The sequence below is a fragment of the Toxotes jaculatrix genome, chromosome 12 (assembly GCF_017976425.1).
Source record: "Toxotes jaculatrix isolate fToxJac2 chromosome 12, fToxJac2.pri, whole genome shotgun sequence".
In the NCBI taxonomy this organism is placed as follows: domain Eukaryota; kingdom Metazoa; phylum Chordata; class Actinopteri; family Toxotidae; genus Toxotes; species Toxotes jaculatrix.
This window is the reverse complement of record NC_054405.1, coordinates 11,270,988-11,295,886: the sequence shown is the minus strand read 5'-3', so window position 1 is coordinate 11,295,886 and position 24,899 is coordinate 11,270,988. Positions and strand designations below refer to the sequence as shown.

Sequence of the window (24,899 nt, the reverse complement as noted above, 5' to 3'; positions counted from 1 at the left end):
GGTTCAGACGTTTTCATAATATTGCACAGTGTGCAACAGTGTGTGTTTTTTTCTTAAAATAAGTTGATTAAAAAAAATCTCTTTAGTTGTTCTTTAGGTGTGTACTATCGAAGGCTCTTCATAGAGAACCACACAGTAGGTTTCCCATGGTCAGAAAAAAATTGACAACTTGCTTTATTTAAACAGTATTTAACATATTGTTATTGTACATACATAAAAGAGAGGAAAAAACACAAATAAATGTCGACAATATCAGAGCAAAATCAGCATACCCTAATTAACACTGTCAGAGTTGATTTCAACACTTTTGAAGTGTCTATATGGGTCCACACCACAAAGTGTTAATCTAACTCTTTTTTGAGAGTTGGTACCTTAACACTAATATAGTGTTATCTTTTCTCAACACTAGGGAGTAGTGTTAAATGTTAACTCTCACTCTCTGGATTATTTTCAAAATAAAGTTTGCTAAAATAATGAAGCCACGTTTGGTTAAAACACATTTATTTTAAAACGTGCACCACATTAATATCTTTACATTTTAAAACATATAGCACTGACCTCTAGCTCACAGGTGTCTGCCGATTGTTTCTACCAGGTACTAATAAAAAAAAAAAAAAAAAAAAAAAAAAAAAAAAGACAGTCTTTTGACAGGAACTCTAAGTAATCTCATACCGGTATACACTCACTCATTGTATTTCTTCACCATCCAGTCCATGTTGAGGTGTTTAGTGTTAATGCTAGCGTTAATGCTAGCTAATGAGCACCTTAATGCTAGCTTATGTTAGTTTAGTTTTTTATGTTAGTGAAAATGTGAGATTTAACTCTATTCAGAGTATAATTAACTCTACTCTCCTCTCCTCAAAAAGTCACTGACACCTAAAATTGATCTCTTTTCAATTTGCTGTGTATATTAGCTGCTACTAACACAACTGCATCGCCAAATGAACTTGTTGGCAGCCAAGCTGCATAGTTGGTAATGTAGGCGCTAGGTTTTGATGCAGAAGAAGGAGGTGTGGGATAAAAAAGACGATATCTCTGGTTCTACTGCATCGATTTTTATTTTTTTTAAAGATTATTTTTAACTGAAGCAACATAAACCCGCAGGGCATTATGCATGAAGACAGAGATTGCACAGTTTATTATTATTATTTTTGTTATTAATGTTTCTAAAATGGCTTTCCTGTATTGCTGTAACTACAAATTTTGCTATGTGGTAATGTTTGATGCAGTAAAATGATGACTTCTTACTGGTTCTGTGTGCATGTTTTGATTGCTGCAGTACTCTGATACTTCTCTCCATCCTTCCTGTCAGCTAAGTTGGGTTAGACTTTTTTCACAGAACAAAAATAGAATTTAAAACTCAGCAAGGATGCTTAGTCCCAGTTGTGGAAGGTAACTAAAGTACATTTACCCAAGTTCTGTTCTTTTGTGCAGGTTTGAGGTACTTGTCATTTACATGAGTATTTCCATTTTACAGTGCTGACATGGTTTTATTGTGCTGAAATTAATTAATTAATTCGTAATAAATCATTAATCCTCTAGATTGGTTACAACATTAAAATGCTGCATATGTGTAAAGCCACCAAGAAAATAGTAGCATGAATTTTATAATAATCCAACATCAAGAAAGGATCCTTTCTGCATGAGTACTTTCGGTGTAGTTTGTTTGTTTATTTATTTATTCATTTATTCATTCATTCATTCATTCAGTTTGCACTTAAACTTCAGAATACAAGTCTATTACTTGTGATAGAGTAAAAGATAGCGCATGGTATTTTTACTTTTACATAAGTAGAAGGCCTGCACTTCTTCCACCACTGGTCAATGCTCCTCTTTCAGAGAAGCGCCGTCACCCTTGACTGCATGTTTTTCACACTTCAGCCCAGCAGGTGGCAGAGTCTGCTCTACACTGTTGGTTGTGCTACTCATATAGTTGGAGAAGAGGAGAAGAAGAAGAAGAAGAAGAAGCAGAAGAAGAAGATGAGTTTAGCTTCCTGTGTCGAAATGCAACACTAAATAAAAAGAGTGTAACTAAGGTTAGTTGTTTACTTACGCCATAAATCAATAGTCAAATAAGTAATAATGTGTTTGTGCTATTACCAGTGCGTTTCATTTACATTTTTGACCATTGTGAAAGCAGTGTTCTGCCTTATTCCTGGTTTACGCCCTCCCTGTACCCCCAGTCGTTGTTTCTTTGCAACTTCTTAGTTATAAACTAACCTCGTCAGTTGGCGTTAAATCATAAATACTGTTTACATTATTTGGCACGTGGTGAGGCTGATGTTGTGAAGACAGCTGACAGTCTGTCAGTGTCACGTGGGGAAGTTAAGGCGGAAGACTGAAGTTGACAGACCCCGCTGAAAATGTCAAAAGTAGGTAACAGTTAGCTAACCCTGCAATCAACGTGTCCGTCTGTCAGTCTGAGAGATACACAGATTCAGTTTTCTACATGTAGGTTGATGGACGAGAGGTGTGATGATGGTGGGCAGGCTTCACTTATACTTCCTATATTTTCTCTATTTGATATCTGAGCGGTAAAACGTGACTAGAGGGATTTAAAAAAGTATATCTGCACAAATATAAGAGCAAAGGCAACCAACTTTAAGTGTGCAAAACTCTAAATACAAATACCATCCTCTTAATTTTGCAGCCAAAGTCACATACAGCAGCATGCAAAATGAAAACCACTCTGTCACATTTTAACAATGACCATGAGTAAAGTTTATAACAGCATAACAACACTGCAAATGTTCATCTAGGAAACGGGAACAAACACGAAAAGCAACAAGAGAACATGCATCTTAGAGTAAGACTATACTGTAAAACTGTAAAAGGCAAAGTGATAACTGTTTGTACTTAATTGCACTGTGACACGAAACTTTTATTTTAGTCACTGTTTAACAATCAAAAGCACACAAAGCTCACACTATAATGATCAAAACGCCTGTAACAGTAAACCACAATACACAATAACAGAAGGTGACAATGTTACAACAATCTAGGTCAGGGGTCTTCAACGTTTTTCAAGCCAAGGACCCCGAAACTGATGGACCCTAAACTAATGTTGTTATGTTTGCAAACATGTTCAGCTGATTTACTGATAGTGAATGCCAAAATACAGAACATATATTAATGTTAGAAGTTTTCATTGACAAATAAGTTTTTTTTCACAAGGTAATGCAATATCAGGCAGTAGGATAGAAGCATGCTGAACAACTCCCAGCAGCTGAAACGTGAAAGTCTGGTTTGGTGTCAAGTTCTTTATATGCTTTGACAGAGACTTTGAGAGTTGATATGCTGTTTTCTTCCATGTCTGCAGGTACAGACAGGTTACCCCTGGAAAACGAAAAGTGATTACTCTATGTGCTCGCCATGTTAGTCATTGGCTGACCCTCTCTGAGACACAATGGCCGAGATAGAAATGGAGCTGCAGTCAGGCACCTCTTCTCTTGAAGATGCAGTGTCTGGCAGAGGACAACAGACTGTGTTTAATGAAGATGACATGCTCTACTACATCCCTGAGAGGAGACAGTCTCTGGACCTGGGACAGAGCGCAATGGATACCAGCAACTGGTAATCAGAGATTTTTCACGTACTAGCCCTTTGTCTATCATGAGTAGTAAAAATATACCGTAAGCAGAAAAATAACTCACTGATGATACAGAAAACATAGACTGTCTATGGCAGAAGTTCTTGTAGTCCCTAATTCAGATACCCTAGACTTGACAGTCTCAATGCTGCTTCCGAAAGACAACTAAAGCAATTAACAAACTGTCATTCTGCCATCCTTTGTTTTTTTTTCCCAGGCCTTATATGGACCAAGCCCTGTCTCCAGCTCTGAGCTACGTGTCACTGGCAACTGGAGAGCGCTCAGTTGAAATGGATGACGAAGATGGATCAGACACGAGGTACAAAGAAGACAAAGTATTCAGCAAAGCTTAAGTCAGTCCATACATTCCTGCATTCATTAAATCCAGGGAGCAGCTGCATTTAACAGTATACTGTAAATTTTAGGGTCCACCTGGAGAGAACAGACTCATTCTCTAGCTGCTACTCTTTGGACAGTGACGACTGTGAGAAGAGAATCCCCAGGTAAGAAACACACCTGTGGTAAGGTACCAACATGTTTTGTGTGTGTGTGTTTGATTACATACTAGATTGACACTAAAATATGTTTAACTCTCCATGGTTGCCTCACCAGGGTTAAAAGCAAAGGTGATACGGTCTCAGAGCTTTCTGACACACCGGAGTTAATCACCACCCCTAATGAGATTAAGCATCCTTCTCTAACAGTGGCATTCACTTTCAAGGTCAGTTTGTGTCGCCCTGTTGTTTGTATCAGTTTTAAAAAAAATGCAAAACACCCTTCAGTCAACAACAACATTGAATTTTGTCCCTATTTTGGAATCAGGCTATCAGTAATACCCTTGGGAAGCTGTCAGAGGGAGATGTTAAGAGATTCAAGACGATGCTGTGGAAACGTTACTCACAATCATTCAACACGCCGCCCCAAGGCATGGACATGGTGGACCTTGTGGACCGGTTGCTCGAGTGCTACGACCTTGAAGTATCTTTGCAGATCACCAAAACCCTTCTTGGGGAGATGGGGAAAAACAAGATAGTTGACTACCTCCAGACTTTGTGTATCAGAAGTAAGTACACTCTTGCTTAATTTCTTATTACCACTAATTTAATTGTGGATGGATGATGTTTATATACACACCCTTTCCTTCTTTTTCAGATGAGGTATGCTATGAATTACGTGAGACTCTGAAGAGGACATACGGTGAAGTATGTGATGATACTGCCATGCAGCAAGAGAAGAGGCCCTTTGACGATATCTTTACTAATCTGCACATAACCTCAACATGTGGTAATGGCCCAAATATTGAGCATGAGGTCATGAGGATAGAAAAACTGGACAGTAACCGGGATGCAGGGGAACTTCTTTCTACCAAGGATATTTTCAGCGCTGAAAAGCTGGAGTGCTCCAACGTAAGGCTCATATTGATCACCGGAGTGGCAGGGTCAGGGAAGTCTATGGCGATCAGAAGGTTAATCCTCGACTGGGTTGAAGAGCGGTCCCACCAACACATCTCTTTTTTGTTTCCTCTGCCGTTCAGAGAACTCAAACAGTTTGAGGGTTCCACGGTCTCCCTGTTGGAAATCATACAAAAATTCTACCCAGAGACAAAAAAACTGAAGGATGAGCATTATAGATCCGAAGACTGCAAAATAATGTTTGTCTTTGACGGTCTGGACGAGTACGGTGGGAAGCTTGACTTTGAAAACACTGAGCTTCTCGGTGACCACACAGATTCCACCACCCTGAATGTCATCGTGGTGAACCTCCTCAGAGGGAGGCTGCTCTACCGCGGCCTATTCCTGGTCACTTCTCGGCCGCAGGTGAAGCGCTGCATTCCTTGGGATACATATTACGAGGAGATTGAAATCCGGGGATTCTGTGACCCCAACAAAGATGAGTACTTTAAGAGGAGATTTACAGACCCAGCTAAAGCAGACCAAGTTATCGCGTACATCAGATCTTTCAAAACCCTCTCTATCATGTGCCACCTGCCCTTGTTCTGTTCCCTGGTCGCTGATGAATGCCATCAGATATTTAGGGAACACGGGACACAGGCAGAGCTGCCCAGGAGCATCACTTACTTGTACACTAAGCTGGTGTTAGCGCTCGCACGGCAGCACCGCACATTTAGAGATCCAGATCATAGCCCGGATAACGAGAGAGACTTCCTTATGAAACTTGGAAAGTTGGCCCTCAACATGTTGGAACAAGGCCAGTTTAAGATTACCAGGTCCGACTGGAAAGGGACCGGAATCAGCAGCGAGGAGGCAGTGATGAACACTGGCCTGTGCACACAATACGTCACAAAGCCATTTGTCTTGTTTCATGAGTACGTCTTGAGCTTCATCCACCCCACCATGCAGGAGTACCTGGCTGCCCTTTATGTGTTTCTTTCCTTTGTAAACCAGGGGAAGAACATTTTTGAGCAGCCTCTGAAGGACAAGTTCAAGGGGATGTTCAAGGGATACAAAGCCATGGAGCTGTACAAGAGTGCAGTGAACAAAAGCCTGCTCTGTGATGATGGCAAACTGGACATTTTCCTGCGTTTCCTGTTTGGAATGGCACTGAAGCCCAGCCTGGAACTCCTCCAGCCATTCTGCACCTCTTCTGTAAAGTGGTCAACAGAGGTGGAAGATGCCGCTGCCCTCATCAGGAAGAAGATCAGAGAAAATCAGCATCCTGGCAGGAACGAGAACTTGCAACGCTGCTTGGAGGAGCTGGGTGTGTTAGCAACAGAGGCAGCATCCTCTTGATGTGACTCCTTTAAAACACTGATAACTGCAAAGAATTGTTTCACTACAAAACAAATGCTCGTGGCTTCCACTGCCACTGCAGCCAGAGGAAAACTGGGCAAGACATGTCTGATGGAGAGCCTGTCCTGATGGAGACTCAGCCAACATATGCACTAATGGAGCCTTAGACTATTTAGTAGACAAACTTAATCACTTCTTTAGTTCCACTTGCACTGATGTACCAAAGATATGGAATCTTTGAAGGACATAAGGATGGTGTGATTTTATGTGTGTTGTATCTTTTCCTGTTTACATCCTGTTGTACATTATATGCAGTCCAAGATGTTCTATGTACATAATTATTGCTTAATTAAAGCCAGTCAGTCTAGTGTTGTGCTAAATATGACTTATTCTAATTCCTTCAGATTGCTTTTTAACTTCACTACTAACAGTGTCGTGAGGAATATGATTGCTGTCTGAGCCCAAGTGTAACTGGTAAATCATTGTTGGCAAATATAAGAAAACAGAATTATTCTGCTCTTTTTTAAGTTTTGCTGATCAGTTGCCGTTGGCTGAGTGTTCTGTGTTTACTGCCATATTTTGGTAAATAAGGCAGTAAACACAGAAGAGCGGTAGTTCTGTAACTGTTTATCCTACACAGCTACAAAGCACCTGTGCTCTAATCCGTGCCACAGTGTTGGTCTCAGTGCATGTGAAAGTACTGACAGCAATGCCCATAGAACAGAAGTTACCTGTTTGAAATAAATGATCCAACTTTGTCTCATTATGGAGTATAATTTCATTTGCTTCAACAGTATACAAATTTAAAATGGCTGATCACCAGCAAACACGGAAACTGGAATGATACACAAGCATAGCAAATAAACTGTTAAAATATTCTCTCTGCATTCTACAGTTAATTTTAACTTTATGTGGCACAATCATCTAAATGACAGATAGTTTACTACAGCTGTATCAAGGGTGCATTCGGTTCCACCTAAAATGTTGCCTCTGGCCATTGTGTTTCCTTGGATAAAGAGCAGGGTCCTCATAACGGAGGAGAGGATAATAATATCTGCCGGTTGCCTTTTGGTTGCACCTTGTTTCCTTGTACTTATTCCTTCCAAGGCAACGAGAGGAAGTTCTTTTTACATTGTACTGGTCTCACCGGAGGGAAGCCATGCAAGGAAAATGATGTGCTGAATGTCTCATGGAACCAAAAGCACCCTAGGTTTTGTACATATCATTCAGTGTTTTCTTTTTTTCCCTACATTACAACCAACTCTTGTTGTTAGTTTTATGTGCTTTTGGGCCATCCCAACAGCGTTTGTCACAATACAGGTGAAGGTGGATTTGACATCCTCTGATGTGACATTCTTCAACAGCAGACTCCTCTGTAGGATTGCGCCCTCCTTCAGAGTTGTTCTAAAACAATCATGCGTACAGTCATTACAGCCTGGCTGCAGGTTTGTTACAATAAATCACTGTGTACGTTGCTTCTAAAAACAGCCTGCAGAACTAAATTTGAAGCAAAGGATACACTGCAGGTTGATATCTAACAAACTGTGTATGGATTATCATACTTAAACAGCTAATGTGCTGTGTTATGGTAACTTCCATTCAAGTGTTAATACTCACTCCTCTGATTCTACGACTCTGCCACTGCTGGATAGTTCCTCGGGGAAGGAGCCATTGACGAGCCAGTAGATAAGTGTCACGCCATCTTCACAATTTTTATACGCATCACAGTGAAGAACCAGCGGCCCACCTGTAAGGCAGAACACACCCGGACCACAAACACAGCGTCAGGATATCTGTATAAACCCTTATAAATAGCTTTGTAATAAAAACCCTCCTGAGCTGTTACCCAGCAACAGGGTTTTAAATAAAAAGCTTTAAATATCAGAAAAAGCAAACACTTCACAGCAGTAGGTATTTCGTATGGGCACAAATGTTACCTGGATGAGCTTTTATTTGGACTTGATCCGCCCCAATGATCTCTGGAGCTCCATCCTCGGAAACTGCAGAACAAATTTATGGTTAGCGACAAAAATTGAATCACATAGAAATAAAACTTTCTCACCCACAAAATACACTGTACCTGCAAATCCATCTGCAAGCAGCAGACACATAGATCCCAAGACTGTAGCAGAGACACAACATGTTAGCAGACAATACGGTGAAAATGAATGGGTAGGTATTGTTAAATATTACCTTTGACAACAGAAGAGAGCATCGTATTGACTCCTGCAGTGAGAGGGTTTTGCCGTTCACTGCCATTTGGAATTAGTGTATATATACAGAAACAGAATTCACTTCCCCTACACCCACTCAAAACACACAATGCATGAATATGGAGTACATGGGGATTTCCTCATAAACTGGCCCACTCTTGTTCCTGGAGAGTTGTTGACACATACTTCATGGTTACATAAATCAAGTATTTTGACCAGATCATTGCTCTGAGTCATGTGATTCCAACCATCTCAATATATGATGTCATCAGCAACCACGCATTTGGTTTTAAATGTTGGAAACATTAAAACCTCGAGGACGCGCGGATAAAACATCATCATACGCAAACATCTAAACCAAGTGACATTTATTAACGGATCATGAACAAAACATTGACAACAAAACAAAATGATCATGTCTTGGCTTTGTTGTACACATTACCCCCTCGGGACCTCAGATTGATCAGATCACATTAAAATAAGACTGGCACCATCAACACTCTCTCAGAGTTAAAGGATCATGTAGGATGTTTTCTTTCCTCATCAGGCCACATTTTGTTTGAACCGTTAATGGTTTTAGTCCAGTTGCTAGCTGGTTTCTTCTCAGCTTCTAAGTTTGTGTTTGCCGGGTCGCTCCAATTTCAAAACTGTTAGTTCAGCCAAATTACAGAAAAAAACATTTTCTCACCTCCAGCAGTATCTAGCCATGCAGATATATTTTGGTTTTTTTTATGTGGCTAAGCTTTCTGCTGCCACCCCAATAAAATGCAGGTGAATAAAATTCAGCTTCCTGCAGCATAGAAAAAAGATCTTAAAATTCTCACATCAGTGTGTCTTCCATGAAACTCTGAGTCATCCACACAACACACTGTTTCGTAAGGACTTTCGTCTTTATGAAACAGAAACGGGGGTGGTGGGGGGGTAAGAAAGTAGCTCTGAAGAAAACAGCTGACAGAGTTCAACCAAAACTATCTACATGGACAGATACACGTCCAGCTAAGTGAGAACTTTCTGTAATTTAAGTGAACAGACCCTTTAATATAACTACTGTGTGTGACTTTGTTTGGTAGACAGTGACATTGTTCCTACTGAAATCACACAAACTCAATAAAGTACGATATTGCACAAAGGGTCAAAGCAAAGACTGTTTTGCCAAGTTGATAAGAATGAGTGTCCATGAATACAACGGGGACATTTTAAAATCCAGTAACAAGAAGTTCCAGCTTAGCAAGCTCTGTATGAGGAATCCTCTGTTTATGTGCTACGAGCGCATTATTTTTTTTTCCCCACTTGATGACAAGGCCTCTGCTCACATGGTGGATGACAGCCAGTGCTTAGGAAACTCTCACCCGTGTCACTACAGTCTGAAGAATAGAATCTGTGGCCAGCAGGTCAAAGGGCCATATGAGTGATTACATGAGGAGACACGGTCGCAAAATGTCTCTGGAGGAAGCCTGTGGATACTGGGTTTGTGTAGGAAACAATGACTAATGCTGCATATGCTTAGGATTTCCATTTGGTAATGATTAATGATGAGGATGAAAAACTCTACATGACCCTTTAACAAGGTATTAACACACACTTAAGACATAAATTAGTAAAAAGCACCTCTCTGACGACTGAGAACTGCTTTACTACACTGTAAGATGCACAAACCAATTATTAAGGTGTAACGCCGTGTGAAGCAAATCTTGGGAAATTGACACTGACATCCAAATTCAGATGACTAATAAAATTCAAATAAACCGTAAATACAGATAATATGTGCCTATAAATATATACAAAAAAGTATAGACACTTTTTTATTGGTGTTTTAGTTCAAATGTTAGGCCCTCAGTCTTTTGAGCCAGTGCATATCTTCTCCGTATGGTGTGTATGTCCATTTTCGCCCGTCACAGGTCACTCGAGACCTAGCACGTAGTTGATACCTTGCACAAATCCAATAATAACAGGCTGCCAAGCCACCAAATACCGAAGCCAATCTAAAAGTTGTCCATACATGACATGTGGCCTCTCCCACCTAAAAAAAACCATGGGTTAAGGAAAACAAAATTTCAACAGCAATAAGAAATAGTTCACAAAATGGTGAGAATCTGTGCCAACATAAAGAATCATTTAGTGTATGGAGTTGCACAGTTGTCACAGCTTCCTGGAGTCTGAACTCTGAACCACAAAAGGGAACAAGAACTTGGTACACAACCTAAAATATCCTAACATCCTGCAATAAGCAGCCTGAAAAGTGCACATACACTTTACTGTTAGAACGTCATCTCTGTTACAAGAAGAACATCCTTCTCCTGTAACTTGGCATGACCAGGCTTCCTGAGCACTGATTTGATCTCTGTGGCTGAAAATGCCCACTTCAGGTTTAGATGTGAAGGTACTTTCCATGAGGCGGTATCCTATGAACAGTCTGCGCATGAACATTGCATATCATTCTGTATGACCTCTGGGACCTAACTCAGGAATTATTAAGATTCAGTGAAAAAAAAAACATCAATAGGTAAAGCTCATGTGAGAGAATAACAGAATAAGAAGGATACGGGTTACTAAACATCCTCTTCAGATCCACCTTCTCTTTGCAGTACGGGCACATCTGCTTCTTTCCGACGATACACCATCCTCTTATGCAGAACTCATGGAACCTGGATATGAAGTTAAGGCTCAGCACAGGAGTATGTGAGCAACAGTTTAAACCAGTACACAATGCACATCTCACAACACACACTCACAGAGCACTTTATTAGGAACACCTGCATATTCCTGAGAATGGGCAGACTGGTCGGAGATGACAGAAAGGCTAACTCAGATAACCAGAACAGAACAACACGTCCAACCTTGAGGCGCATGGACCACAACATCAGAAGACCACACTGAGTTCCACTCCTGTCAGACAAGAACAGAAGAGGCTGCAGTGGGAATTTGAAGGAAGGGAAAATGTAGCCTGGTCTGATGAATCTAGATTTCTGCTGGGGCTCATGGTTCAAACTATGGTTTGGATGCCACAGCCTATCGGAGCCTTGTTACTGACCATGTGCAACCCTTTATGGCTACAATTTCCCATCTTCTAATGGATGCTTCCAGCATGATAATGCTCCATGTCACAAAGCAAACTGTTGTCTCAAACAGGTTTCATGGATCTGACTATGATTTCAGGCACCAGGTCTGGATCTAAGAGAACGTCTTTGGGATGTGGTAGAAGAGGAAATTGGCAGCGTGAATGTACAGCTGACATATCTGCAGGAACTGATATGATGAAATCATGTCATAGAGCTCTCACAGAGCAGAGTCTCAAAGAAATAATTCCAACATCATGTGGAATTAATTCCCTGAAGAACTGAGATTGTTTTGAGAACAAAGGGAGGCCCAGTATTGGTTTGGTGTTCCTAATAAAGTGCTTGTTGAGTGTACAAGTAAATATTATAACAGTGACGATATCAGCTAATAACATCGGCCTGCTGACATGTGACTTGTGCTCTGACTATTAACCATACCAACACCATACACCAACATGCAAATTCTCTATTCTTATCTGTAAACAGGGATTTCTTCCTTGTTTAATTTGATGTTTATATTCGACTGTAGAAGAGGTCAGTTTGAAAGCACACAGGTATGGAAAATACCCACAAAAAAACACTGTGATAAGCTTGCATGCTATTTACAGTGTACAAGCAGGAGAAGATAATAGTGAGGGGAAGTAATGTACGTTCAGAAGAACACACAGTCATAGCATCAACAGTCTGGCATAAAGGTCAAAGTCACTCTGCAGGCTGCTAATTTAGTGTGTGGTGCAATTCTGACATTAATCCATGACAATACCTTTTATGGAAATGAAATTCTCCATGGTGTGCCCTAACTTCTTTCGCTGATAAGAGAGATAAAAGTTTGAAGATTTGTCTATAATTGACAGGCAGGATACACATGGTTGCAGGATAATCTGTACGTGTTCTCAATAATCCCCTCCTCACTGACATCTACAAGGATGGGCTGACCGCACACAGCACAGATATTGTCAGAGAGGTGCTTGGTTGGCATGCCGGATGCGCTGTAATACTAAAAAAATTAAAATAAAATTAAAAAAAAAAAAAAGAGAGAGAGAGAGAGAGAGAGAGAGAGAGAGAGAGAGAGAGAGAGAGAGAGAGAAATGTCACAATTAAATTTTAGCTTACAATCATTCAACAGGGCACAGAAACATAGAGTGTCTACAACGGATCCACTTACCCCAACGGTTGAAGCCATGAAGTCTGCACACATTTCTGCAAAGTCCCTTCCTAGGACCCCGTAGTACAGACCGTAGAATAGCAGTGAAACGCCAAAGTCCATTGCGTCCTCTGGCTTTATCCTGGACAGAGAAGGCACAGTAAGGAAATCGTGGCTTTGACTAATCTTGCTGCAGGTCTCTTCAATGTCAACTTTCGTTTACCCCAGAGGACAGATACAGCTGTTTTATATTTGGTGTTAATGCCATGCCATAATAGAAGCCCCAAAACACCTTCAAATGTTTTAAAACATTATTTGTCATATTTGACCACATGTACAAATGCTAAAAATCATAAAAGACTCAGTCTCAAAGGCAAGGAAGTATCCGAATTAGGTGACAGTTCTGGTAGGAAGTGGAAAATTTTTAAGCCGTGACAATAGGGAAGGATACCGGTACATATGAAGAGTAAAGGTGGTGCCTTCCTGTTCTTTAAAAAAGTGCACATTCATTCTTTATGAAGGGTAGAAAATCCCACAGCAAGCTGTGATATCAACTAAGAAGTTGCTCATGATCCATTTTATGATATGACATATCCATAATTTTAAATTCATTTAGTTTTAAAACAGCAGGCTCATATGGCTTCATTTAAGTGAAGCAAGTAACATCTGGAATGGTCCAAATTTGGTTTTGTTCCCGTTTTCTCTTCTTGCGTTAAACTGCTGTAAACCCGTCCTTTAGCCTCTGAGTTAACAGTCACTACTAATATTTTGGCCTACACCATACAACCCAGCATGGCTGCCCTTTAAGCCCGATCCCATTAATTATATCCTTTATTTGGAACAGTAAACATCCTTGTTTACGGAAAGCACGTCTTCAGACCCAAGCAGGCTGATATTCAATATCAGAAGCTCATGGAACCCAGTCGTTAAACAGTCCTTTCGAATCTCAGGAAAGGTCTGGACTGCGGACTTTCTCCCTTCATTGTCCAATTGTAACGATCCTCTGTCTTATTTTCTGTTACTACTAAGGTGTATTAGATATTCTCTCTATATCTGTGTTGATAATTTGCAGCCTCATTGAACTAATACAAACATAACCAATTATAACCAATTGTTCTGGATTCTTTATCAATAAATGAACTGACTGTTCAATAATATTCACACCTGAGAAGCTGGAACCAGATTTTTTTTCTTTAAAAAAATAATAATCTATTATCAAAACAAGTTGCAGATTCATTTTCTCTGTCAATTAATTGACTGGTCATTTCCAGCTCTGCTTGGAATGCCCAAGATTTGTTCTTATCTACCCTTTACTTTAAACTCAGAGTCTCCTTTAGGAAGTAAAATGTAATAATATAACAGAGACAAAAATCACACCCATACAGATTACCCAGCAGCGAAAAAAAAACTAATATTATTACCTGAATCAATTGTAAATACAGTAATTAACCTCTGACATTATCCTTTATACTTTTTATATATAAATTCATCTAAAATTAGAAACTTTAATTTCACTTCCTCCTGCAGATTTTGTGTCTGGAGCGTCTTTGTCCGAGTATTAGGAACAAAAAGAAGAAACATTTGTCATTTCCTATCTCAATGGAAGTTTCTGAAATAACTACGTGTGTTTGTACGTCACAGCAAAAAATAGTATGTTACAATGACAACATATTGTCAAACTTATCGTATAATGTTTACTTGTCATATGAACAGACCACCATGTGACCATCATTAGACTGCCATGTGACCGCCATGTGACCACCTTTAAATACATTCAACTGAGGTCATGATGCAGGCAGTAAAAGAGTATTGTTTTCTCTTTCTTCCTGATAAAGTCAGACAAATTCTATCATCCTACGGATCTAGTACAGATTTCCACTGTTTATGCAGTGCTTCAGTACATATATCTGCAAGAAGCAACCAGAGACAGATAAAAGAAATTAAATAAAAGGAAAAAAGATGAGTAAAACACCTATCAATTGGGTATTCAGATGAATGTTGTAGGAATGGTGACTGATAAAAAAGGCTATTAAAAAAAGAAAGTTTTAACAGTAACTATCCTATGAAATGTCTTGAACAGTTATGGGGTTCAATAGAATAGGAAAAATAAATAAAAGGTTAGAAAAAATGACTCATTTAACACCAGTAAAGTGTGGTGGAGCTGACGGTGCATACCTGAATATTAGGTTAATACCAAAAAGTGTAAACATGACGACACTGTAGCCAACTATTCCTGTGGCATAGCTGATCTTGTAGAGAAGGAGGAACCACTTATACACCAACCTACAGAAGCCAAGGAAAGAAATTTGTCAGAATATGGTCATAATATGTTCTGGACAGTTCACTCCTCATTAATGGAAAGGAAGATCTGTTAATTTACAGGATATGGTAAATGGTGTAAATGATGGTTCTACCTTGGTGTGGTGCAGGCCAGCGGCTTGCGAGTGGCACGGTAGGAAATGTACGCCGTGATGACAGAGAAGATAAACCACGTGGTCAGGAACCTCCACCAGTGGAGTTTGGTAGTAAAGTAGAGAGGAACTACCCACATCTGGAACAGAGTCACCAGCTGCAAGACAGCAGAGCGTACATGTTAGAAGATACATGTACATCAGAGTTAGAAAGTTACCACCATCAGACATTGTGTAAACATAAATGCAACCCTTCTAACTCACACTGAAATTGTTTCTGTATCCAAAACATGCAAATCCTTTTAATTATATATCTTCATGCGATGGCATTTCCAAACTCTGCAAATAAAACTTCAAACATTTCGCTTACGGATCTTTTGTTCCTTACATTGTATGACTTTGAATGTCTCTGTTTCCATTGCACAAGGACTAGCTGGGCGACAACCAGGGTGACTATGAGGATGAGTACCATCTCTGCGTGCATGGCCTCATGACCTTTGTGTATGGCATGCATTCTTGCATGCTCCACCCTGTGGAAAAAGGAGAACATACTTGATTAATATTACGTAACCAAGCACCACACGGTTTGATGATTCATAATGATCATGAAAGATAGGCGTGTCTTAAAAGCTGCATTAGACAGCTCTGCGCATGGGTGTCTCCCAGTGGTAATGACTGGGAACTGTTTGAAACAAGTGAACTTTAACATGCAAAAATCATGAAATGTTACAGAAACTGGTCAGAATATACATTATCCACACAAAAAAGGAACAGACAAAAGATTTACTGTGGGTGAGACCATATATTTATATATATGTATATGTATATGTATATGTATGTGTGTGTGTCACAAAAATAAATGCATGATCCATTAAAACTGTGATAAAGGCACACAAACCTCCACTTTTCTTCAGGTGAAAGCTTGGACACATCAAACTAAAGACAGAAAAAGACAAAACAATGAGTATTACTGTTAACACTTAAATAAGCAGCTAAACGAACTAATAATACTGTTTAGACAAAACAAAATAATCACACTAAACTACTGCATTGAGCATCACCTCTCACACTTCACAGTTAAAGCATTTAAGTTTGATTGTACAGGAGGCTTTTGTGTCAAAGCTGGGTTCACATCAATTTATTGTTCAAATCACACATCCTGTTGTGTACAATGCAAACTGTTTTTTCATTTATTATCACTGCATTTATCCATGGATCAGTACATTGCTGACGGGCGTGTGAAACGTAAAAAGTTGCCCCACACATAATTAAAAATATTAAGTCTCACTCATCAGAGCAGAACATTTTGTAGTACTTGTCTTGTACATTCTCTTATCATTATACATACTAAGACACAGGGAAAGAAAACAGGCCCTTGGGGCAAATTAAGTCTCCCAGTTACAGTTTTCCATTCAAACCACATACACTTGTTCATCAGTGGACTAAGCACAAGGATCTAAAGTGTATTTTATCATCCTATTGTAATATCAGCCATGCAGCCATTCTACCTCTGCAGCACATTTACCACCTACACCTCACATAACAAACTGAAGTGGCTTTAAATTCTGGTTTCAGTTCATGTTGCAGGTGCTTACTAAGTCTTACGCTTTGTGAGCATCTGCTCTGACGTTACCAAGACACTTAGGTTTGGTGTGACCATAACACTGAAATCCCACAGGAAGTAGTTTATTTACTTCCCCTGACTTGACGCTGATAAACCACCTAGCCCTTTGCACAAACCAATGAGTGACCTTTGACCCGATCAGCCACATCAGCTTTATTTGTACAGTTGATAAGTCGGGCTATCAAACATTTCTGAACGTAGCAGTATATTCGGGTGTGGTAAACGCTCAAATAAATGCCAATTTTATTTTGAAATATCGCATGTCGGCTACATTGACAAGATAAGAGCATGATTTGAACGTTAGCCGACTGGCTAGCTTAGCATTGCCAGATGGCCCTTGCGGAGTTTATCGCTTGCCCTGTGCTTTTTCTTGAACGACGTGCAATCTTTCTTTTGCCCTGTACATTTCTTGAATGTACAGGGCAATTGTCTATGCACCATATCACTGTTTGATAACAGATGGCTGTGCAACAGTGGCTAGCTGCTTATGTTAAGCTAAAACCGTGAGTAGCAAATAACACCGGTAATCACCCCAGTATAAACTCATCCCCATCTGTTTTATCTATCATTATACCTCGGTGTGACACATTACTCTCACCTGGTTCGGCTCATCGTGATGTTCCAGTCCATGGTCGTGCTCTACACCATCAACCTCCACCTCAAACACCCCGGCCATCTTCGGAGTGTTGCTTTACCTTTCCGGGTCCATTAGCGTTAGCAACAAACCTAAGACGGTCACTTCCGGCTCTCTTTCCCTTCAAAATACAATTCGAAGAAAAATTAAATTAAGTTGTAAACCTGTTTGTGCGAGCGTAGACCTTGATGGTGAATGAATATTAGATGTTGACATTGGTGGAAGAAGTACCCAGTACTTTTGCAAAAGAAAAATAACAAAACAGTGTGGAAACACACAAAGTAATGCTTTCGCATTTAATAAAAGAAACTTATTGTTTTTAATGCTGCAGCTGGTAAAGGTGGTGCTTTAAAAAAAGCTTTGTTCTGCATTTGTACATCATAAATAATTACTTAATCATATTATATATTAATGATCTGCAAAGTAATTAGTTAATAAAACTGTCAAATATATGCAGTGGAGTAAAAAGCACACAGTTTCCCACAGAAATGTAACAGATCATAAGTTTAAAATAGCATATAATAGAAACACTCAAGTAAAGTCCAAGTACCTCTAAACAGGACTTCAGCGCAGTACTTAAGTAAACGTACTGAATTACTTTCCACAACTGTTCACAACTACTCATTTTCAGAAATGTAACTGCAAAACATATGATGCAAACAGCAGTCCTGCTGCTGAAACAGAGGAGATAATCATACGTTACAAGACAGACCTGTTGTTTGGAAATCTCCCGCCACATTTCGCCCGGAAAAAGTCGACCCGGAATAAGTAAGAGGCCCGAGTGATGGATTGTGATTGGTTCAAACGCCTGTGTGACTCTTCTCTGATTGGCTGAGCCGCTGACACAAAGCACGGTAACCGGCCTTTGGATTGTTGGCGCTCTCAGTTTGAGATTCAACTGTGCTGGCCGATTGTTCTCACTGTGTAATAACCTGCTATAACAACACTAATTTTATTCGTTTCAAGTGTCCCAGCCGAGGATATAACACCATAACAACGACTGCCTGAGGACCTCAGCTGCTTTGCTGCCAACATGCATGTGATTAAACGAGGTATAGTGGCTAACCTTAATATTATTGCTGTCAAATCCTGTCAAGTAGTGCAATTTTAGAGTGCGGGAGATGTGTGCAGTCTTTGAAAAAAAAAAAAAACTTTAAAAGCTATGATAATTGTTATTACTACAAAAAAAACTAGCACAGTTCAGCTAGTCTTCAGCTCAGTTTCAGTCATGTTAGAAAGTGTTTTTATGATTCCTTTTTTTTTTTTTTTTGAGCGGTGTGTTTCCGTCGAGACGTCAAACAAAGAGTTTTAAAAGGACAAAAGCTGAGAGTATTTTTTTTTCAGTGTGCGCGTTTGTTGCCTGTCCTATGTCCATTTTGAACACAACTTAACGTTGAGTGCGCTTTTTAGCAGCGACAAAGCAGAGACTTTAACTTTTTTTTTTCTCTAGCCACTGATGCAAAGTGAAATGGTTCACAGCCCATCCACTCGATAAGTAATGTGTAAGAACAGGGTTATTGTTGACAGGTATTGTAATGGCGCGAAGCAGCAAGGTGTCCTCCTTTTGTTTCCATAATAACAGGCTGAACAGGTGCTCAGTGTGGGCTTCATCTGAGTCAACTAATCAGTATGAGGAAATCCCATTAACAGCTGACGGCTGTGGTGGTGTGTTATACCATTGCAATTATTTTCATCAACTACCCTGGAGGTGTACTGCACTTCAGAGAATGACCACATAAGAGGAGTATTACTAACGCTGGTCTTTGTATTTCAGATGGCCGTCAGGAGGGGGTTACTTTTGATAAAATCACCTCTCGCATTCAGAAACTTTGCTATGGACTCAATTCTGACTTTGTGGACCCTGTAAGTTCAAACCACTTTGAAGCTATCTTTGCAAAATTCATTGTTAAAAAAAAAAGAATGTTCTGGACTGAGGGTGCAGGCCGACTTCAGATGATTGATACTCTGCCATGTGTAGCCTAACCTTTTACCTCTGTTTCTGCAGGCCCAGATTACGATGAAGGTGATCCAGGGTCTGTACAGTGGAGTCACCACTGTGGAGCTGGACACACTGGCAGCAGAGACTGCCGCCACACTCACCACCAAACATCCTGACTATGCAATCCTGGCTGCACGAATAGCTGTGTCTAACCTGCACAAAGAGACAAAGAAAGTGTTCAGTGGTGAGTTAAGGTGTTAAGATAACATAAAAACTACTCTGTGACAAGTTGTGTGATTTGTGTAATTGTAATTACTGTTTTTTATTTAATTTTATTTTTTACTGTTTATTTTAGTTTAATTGTGTGTAATAGCACCCTTTATCTTTTTCACAAAAACTGTGTTTAATTAAATTCAGTGGCGGATGTGATCCTTGTCTTCTTCTATAAAACAGTGCATGGAATGCTAGCACGATTCACTGCACACTGTTAATAAAGTGATTAAATTATTTTTACTGACATTATACTTTCTTTCCGTTTTCACTTTTGCAGATGTGATGGAAGACCTGTACAACTATGTCAACCCATTGAATAAATGCCATTCTCCTATGATCTCCAAGGAGACGCTCGACATCGTCCTTGCAAACAAGGCTGTACGTCATCCTCTGATGATATATTTTGCTCATGTTTTCAAATGTGAAGTCACTGCCATTATGTTTTGCATGTGTTAACATAATGTCCTCTATTCGTTGCAGTGCCTCAACTCAGCCATCATTTACGACAGAGACTTCTCCTACAACTTCTTTGGGTTTAAGGTTATTACTTTTTTCACTAGTCATACATTTGACATCTCTCTCAGATCCTTGGTGTATAAATCTTACTTGTCCTTTTTCCCTAACAGACTCTTGAGCGGTCGTATTTGTTGAAGATTAATGGCAAAGGTGAGAGTTGATTTTTTTTTTTTTTTTTTTTGCAATAACTTTAGCATTTTTTTTTTAATTGTTTGTTAGATTTCTAATTAACCTCTGTTTCTGCAGTTGCAGAGAGACCCCAGCACATGCTGATGAGAGTGGCTGTCGGGATTCATAAAGGAGACATTGATGCAGCCATTGAGACCTACAACTTGCTGTCAGAGAGGTGGTTCACCCACGCCTCACCTACACTGTTCAATGCTGGCACCAACAGGCCGCAGCTGTCCAGGTATGAACTATAAAGGTGTTGGCATGAATAGGCCCTGAGCAAAGTTAACCAAATGTCTGATGCTTTCTTTTAAACTTGACTTTTTTTCTAACCTACTTCGTTTGGGTTTTTGCAGCTGTTTCTTGCTGGCCATGAAGGATGACAGCATCGATGGTATTTACGACACACTGAAGCAGTGTGCTCTCATCTCCAAATCAGCTGGAGGCATTGGATTGGCAGTCAGCTGTATCAGAGCAACGGGCAGCTATATTGCTGGGGTGAGCAAAGTACATGTTACGGAGAGGAAAATAAAGGAGATACAGAGGAGCTTTAATTTACACCATGTTAGTTTTTATATTACTTAAAGTGGTTTGTGTATTTCAGACAAATGGCACTTCCAATGGGCTGGTTCCTATGCTTCGCGTGTACAACAACACAGCACGTTATGTTGACCAGGGTGGCAACAAGGTAAAGACTAACATTTACATCACACACAAAAATGTGGCTTGACATTGTTGGTCTAGAGTCAATTCTAGTGTCTAGACAAGGAAGTTTAATCACCTGACTCTCTGTGTTCGCCTGTTCAGAGACCCGGGGCTTTCGCTGTGTACCTGGAGCCGTGGCATTTCGATGTGTTTGACTTCTTAGAGCTGAAGAAGAACACAGGTAAAGAGGAGCAGAGGGCCAGAGACCTGTTCTTCGCCCTGTGGATCCCAGACCTCTTTATGAAACGGGTGGAAAGCAATCAGGTGAATACTGGAAGAATTCACTGCCCTAACTCAGACCCCACATGGGTCACAGTTTGAACTGCACTAAATGTTCTGCTGAAATGTTGAACATTACAGTTTTGGGAAAAGTCTTATGGTTCCTCTGCTCTTCTTGTAGGACTGGTCTCTGATGTGCCCCAGTGAGTGTCCCGGACTAGAGGAGTGCTGGGGAGAGGAGTTTGAGGAGCTCTACACTCGGTAAGATTCAGCACACCAAACCCTGTTCTCAATGATCTGCTCATTTCTCAGCGCTAACCCGTCCCATGAATCTTGTTTGTTGTTAGATATGAGAAGGAGGGAAGGGCTAAGCGTGTGGTGAAGGCTCAGCAGCTGTGGTACGCCATCATCGAGTCACAGACGGAAACTGGTACACCGTACATGCTCTACAAGGACGCCTGCAACAGGAAGAGCAACCAGCAGAATCTGGGCACCATCAAATCCAGCAATCTGTGCACAGAGATAGTAGAATACACAAGCAAAGATGAGGTGAGGGGATGAAGATATAAATATATAAATATATAAATAATATTGGTACCTAGATTTAGCTTCTTGTTACTGTAAACTGTATTCGAGCCACAAAATAATTTTGTTAATACTGTTTTTAAAATGTAATTGTCTGTTCTTTAACTCAGGTTGCAGTGTGTAACCTGGCATCCATTGCCCTCAACATGTACGTCACCCCAGAGAGGACCTTCGACTTCAAAAAGCTTGCATCTGTCACCAAAGTCATCGTCAAAAACCTGAACAAGATTATTGACATCAACTACTACCCAGTGCCTGAGGTATGCTTTCTTGTCTAGTGCTGCTTCTGTATTAACCATACGGTCGGGTCTTGTGTGATCAGTGTTAACAAATGGCTCCTCTGTCCTGCTTTACAGGCTGAAAGGTCCAACATGCGCCACAGGCCCATTGGGATCGGTGTGCAGGGCCTAGCTGATGCATTCATCCTTATGCGTTATCCATTTGAAAGCCCAGAGGCCCAGCTACTCAACATCCAGATCTTTGAGACCATCTACTATTCTGCCCTGGAGGCCAGCTGTGAGCTGGCAGAGAAGTTCGGCACTTATGAAACCTACGCTGGCTCTCCTGTCAGCAAGGGGGTGAGTAGTTTTCACATTTCTCATTCTGGGATACAGTTTCGCAGTTTTGTTTCTGGGCTCAGGTCCTAACTGACTTTGTTTTTCCAGATCCTTCAGTATGACATGTGGGGGAAAACCCCAACAGATTTGTGGGACTGGACCGCATTGAAGGAGAAAATTGCCAAGTAAGTCTTCCTGAATGTCTTCCTTGTTCTTGATATTTTTCATCTCATATCTACTGTATGAGAAGATTGTAGCTCATCCCTGACTTGCTCTCTCCCCCAACTCCTGTGTGTTCTCAGACACGGTGTGAGGAACAGTCTGCTCTTGGCCCCAATGCCCACGGCTTCCACTGCCCAGATCCTGGGCAACAATGAGTCCATTGAGGCGTACACCAGCAACATTTACACCCGCAGGGTGCTCTCGGGAGAATTTCAGGTCAGCACTGAATGAATTCGCTGTTTTCTCCCTCCAGAGTCGTGTGTCCACAGAGGGATGGGTTGGTAATTGTAATGTCTACCTCTCCTATAGATTGTGAATCCTCACCTGCTGAAGGACCTCACAGAAAGAGGACTGTGGAGTGACGAAATGAAGAACCAGCTGATTGCTCACAACGGGTCCATCCAGGATCTTGAAGAGATCCCTGATGATCTGAAGCAGCTGTATAAAACTGTGTGGGAAATATCCCAGAAGACTGTCCTCAAGATGGCAGCAGATCGCGGTGCCTACATTGACCAGAGCCAGTCCCTGAACATCCATATTGCAGAGCCAAACTATGGCAAATTGACCAGCATGCACTTTTATGGTTGGAAGTTGGTAAGTCAGGACTGAGGGATCGCTAGCTTGATGTGTGCTGCATTGTAAGTCCAAGAAACATCTTAAAGCCTGTATTCTTTTCTCTGCAGGGCCTGAAAACTGGCATGTACTACCTACGGACAAAGCCCGCTGCCAACCCCATTCAGTTCACCCTGAACAAGGAGAAACTAAAGGAGGCCCAGTCAGCCAAGAGCGAGGAGGAGGAGACCAAAGAGCGCAACACCGCTGCCATGGTCTGTTCCTTAGCGAACAGAGATGAATGCCTGATGTGTGGCTCTTAAGTGTTCACTCAGACAAGCACACTTCCCCTTACCCAGAAATTTCCCCATTTACAAAAAAAAAAAGAACTTTTTGGAAACACCTGGTGCTTTTTATTTGTATAGGATGTCATATCAAGTGTTTTACATATGCCGCTGTCTCCAAGTCACAAATCTTTGCAGTTTTTATTTAATATGTGGTGAATTTTCATTCTGAGGTGTTTGTTGTATGTATAGCATTAATAAGGGACAATGAATTAACAGTCACTTTTCTTTTTATAAAACAGTTTTGTAATAAGTGGGTCGGATTAATAAACCCCATGTTGGTCTGTATTTTAGGTGTGTGGAAAATTAAACTTGTCACGCAATGGTCTTAATTTCAGTTTCATTTTCACAGTATAGTCAAGAATATGTCAGTCTTGAGCTATTTCTCAGAACCTGAGCATTTATATGTACTTTGTGTTATTATACATATTCAGACCTGCATTTATCGAAGCTACGTAAAAAAATGTACATAGATAATGCGGAAAATAAGAATGAGTGAGTAGCATGCTGATCTTAGTATTTCTTGTTTATTAGGAAATAAAAGGCAGCGTAATTAAGCTTTACTGTCACAGGGGACGTTTTAACAGCTGCTGTAACAGGATGGTGAATGTGATACAACATGCCAGTATAACATGAATTATTGTTTGCTGGTGAATAATGCAGGAATATGTTTTAACTTCCTGTGCTGAATTCCGCCGGCAGATCAGGACAAAACAGGCTCAAACACCAAAAATGAAAGTGGAAATGGTGATGACATCCATCACGCAGCGCTGCAACAAAGGGCTACATGCCAAGGTGTTTTTCCACTGGAGGAGTTTGGATACAGTGTGCCTTGGGGCAGGAGATGCTGCAGGTGATGAATTAATGAACTGGTGTGGTGTTCATGCATGCAACCTCCCGGGAACAGTAGGTGTAAAGCAAGCTGAGACCTGCACTGTCACAGTGTAGCATCACATTCAGGTCTGCCACCTATATGTCTAAAGAAACACTAAGGCTAAATTAATTCATAACCTCAGAGGACAGAGTTAATGAAATACAGAGACAAAAAGCCAAAGGGAAAGAAACACTTTTAGGTATTTGTTTCACAAAAAAACTTTATTGTGCAAAACTTTAATTAAACACAAGGTTATTTTGTTCAGACATATGAATATTGTATAACGAGAAACCAGAGTGACCCACAGAGAATCTTTGCTATTTAACAGTGAACTTGGAAAATGGCAGTGAGGAGGACAGGGACACCCACTGTAAACGAGCAGTGCATCCAGCTGTGACAGACTTTCCCTACTCTGAAAAATAACCCCCTACTAATAAGGTGTACACTGACTTTTTTTTTGGAGTTAAAACCATTGGTCATTTTAACATAAGATAACTGGCAACAACACAATCTCTTTCTTGATA

The 24,899-nt window shown here is 40.4% G+C and overlaps 3 protein-coding genes across 5 annotated transcripts; 2 read left to right on the top strand and 1 right to left on the bottom strand.

Moving 5' to 3' along the window:
- Positions 1-1,950: 1,950 nt before the first annotated feature.
- nlrc3l1 (NLR family, CARD domain containing 3-like 1) lies at positions 1,951-7,065 on the top strand. Of its 3 annotated transcripts, none has more exons than XM_041051387.1 (7): positions 1,951-2,036; positions 3,320-3,573; positions 3,807-3,908; positions 4,015-4,092; positions 4,202-4,310; positions 4,412-4,652; positions 4,742-7,065. In XM_041051387.1, exons 2-7 carry the CDS (start codon positions 3,407-3,409, stop codon positions 6,337-6,339), a joined length of 2,295 nt encoding a protein of 764 aa, XP_040907321.1. In that variant the 5' UTR covers positions 1,951-2,036; positions 3,320-3,406; the 3' UTR covers positions 6,340-7,065. The 3 variants fall into 3 exon arrangements, with proteins under 3 accessions (XP_040907321.1, XP_040907322.1, XP_040907320.1); XM_041051388.1 differs by having other exon boundaries at positions 1,965-2,072; XM_041051386.1 differs by lacking the exon at positions 1,951-2,036 and adding an exon at positions 2,090-2,372.
- Positions 7,066-9,446: 2,381 nt separating this feature from the next.
- rnf121 (ring finger protein 121) lies at positions 9,447-17,542 on the bottom strand. The gene is made up of 9 exons (XM_041051389.1): positions 17,386-17,542; positions 16,062-16,099; positions 15,552-15,693; positions 15,167-15,321; positions 14,928-15,035; positions 12,774-12,894; positions 12,472-12,605; positions 11,096-11,197; positions 9,447-10,572 (listed from the first exon to the last, which is right to left on the bottom strand). Exons 1-9 carry the CDS (start codon positions 17,461-17,463, stop codon positions 10,452-10,454), a joined length of 999 nt encoding a protein of 332 aa, XP_040907323.1. The 5' UTR covers positions 17,464-17,542; the 3' UTR covers positions 9,447-10,451.
- A 772-nt stretch (positions 17,543-18,314) lies between these two features.
- Positions 18,315-23,828, top strand: LOC121191232 (ribonucleoside-diphosphate reductase large subunit-like). Its single transcript, XM_041052385.1, has 18 exons — positions 18,315-18,473; positions 19,196-19,284; positions 19,427-19,604; positions 19,911-20,011; positions 20,114-20,173; positions 20,260-20,299; positions 20,396-20,558; positions 20,674-20,815; positions 20,922-21,005; positions 21,125-21,286; positions 21,423-21,502; positions 21,589-21,790; positions 21,937-22,086; positions 22,183-22,404; positions 22,492-22,568; positions 22,686-22,821; positions 22,915-23,199; positions 23,289-23,828. The coding sequence occupies exons 1-18, from the start codon at positions 18,455-18,457 to the stop codon at positions 23,478-23,480; spliced, it is 2,382 nt and encodes a 793-aa protein (XP_040908319.1). The 5' UTR covers positions 18,315-18,454; the 3' UTR covers positions 23,481-23,828.
- The last annotated feature ends 1,071 nt before the right edge of the window (positions 23,829-24,899 follow it).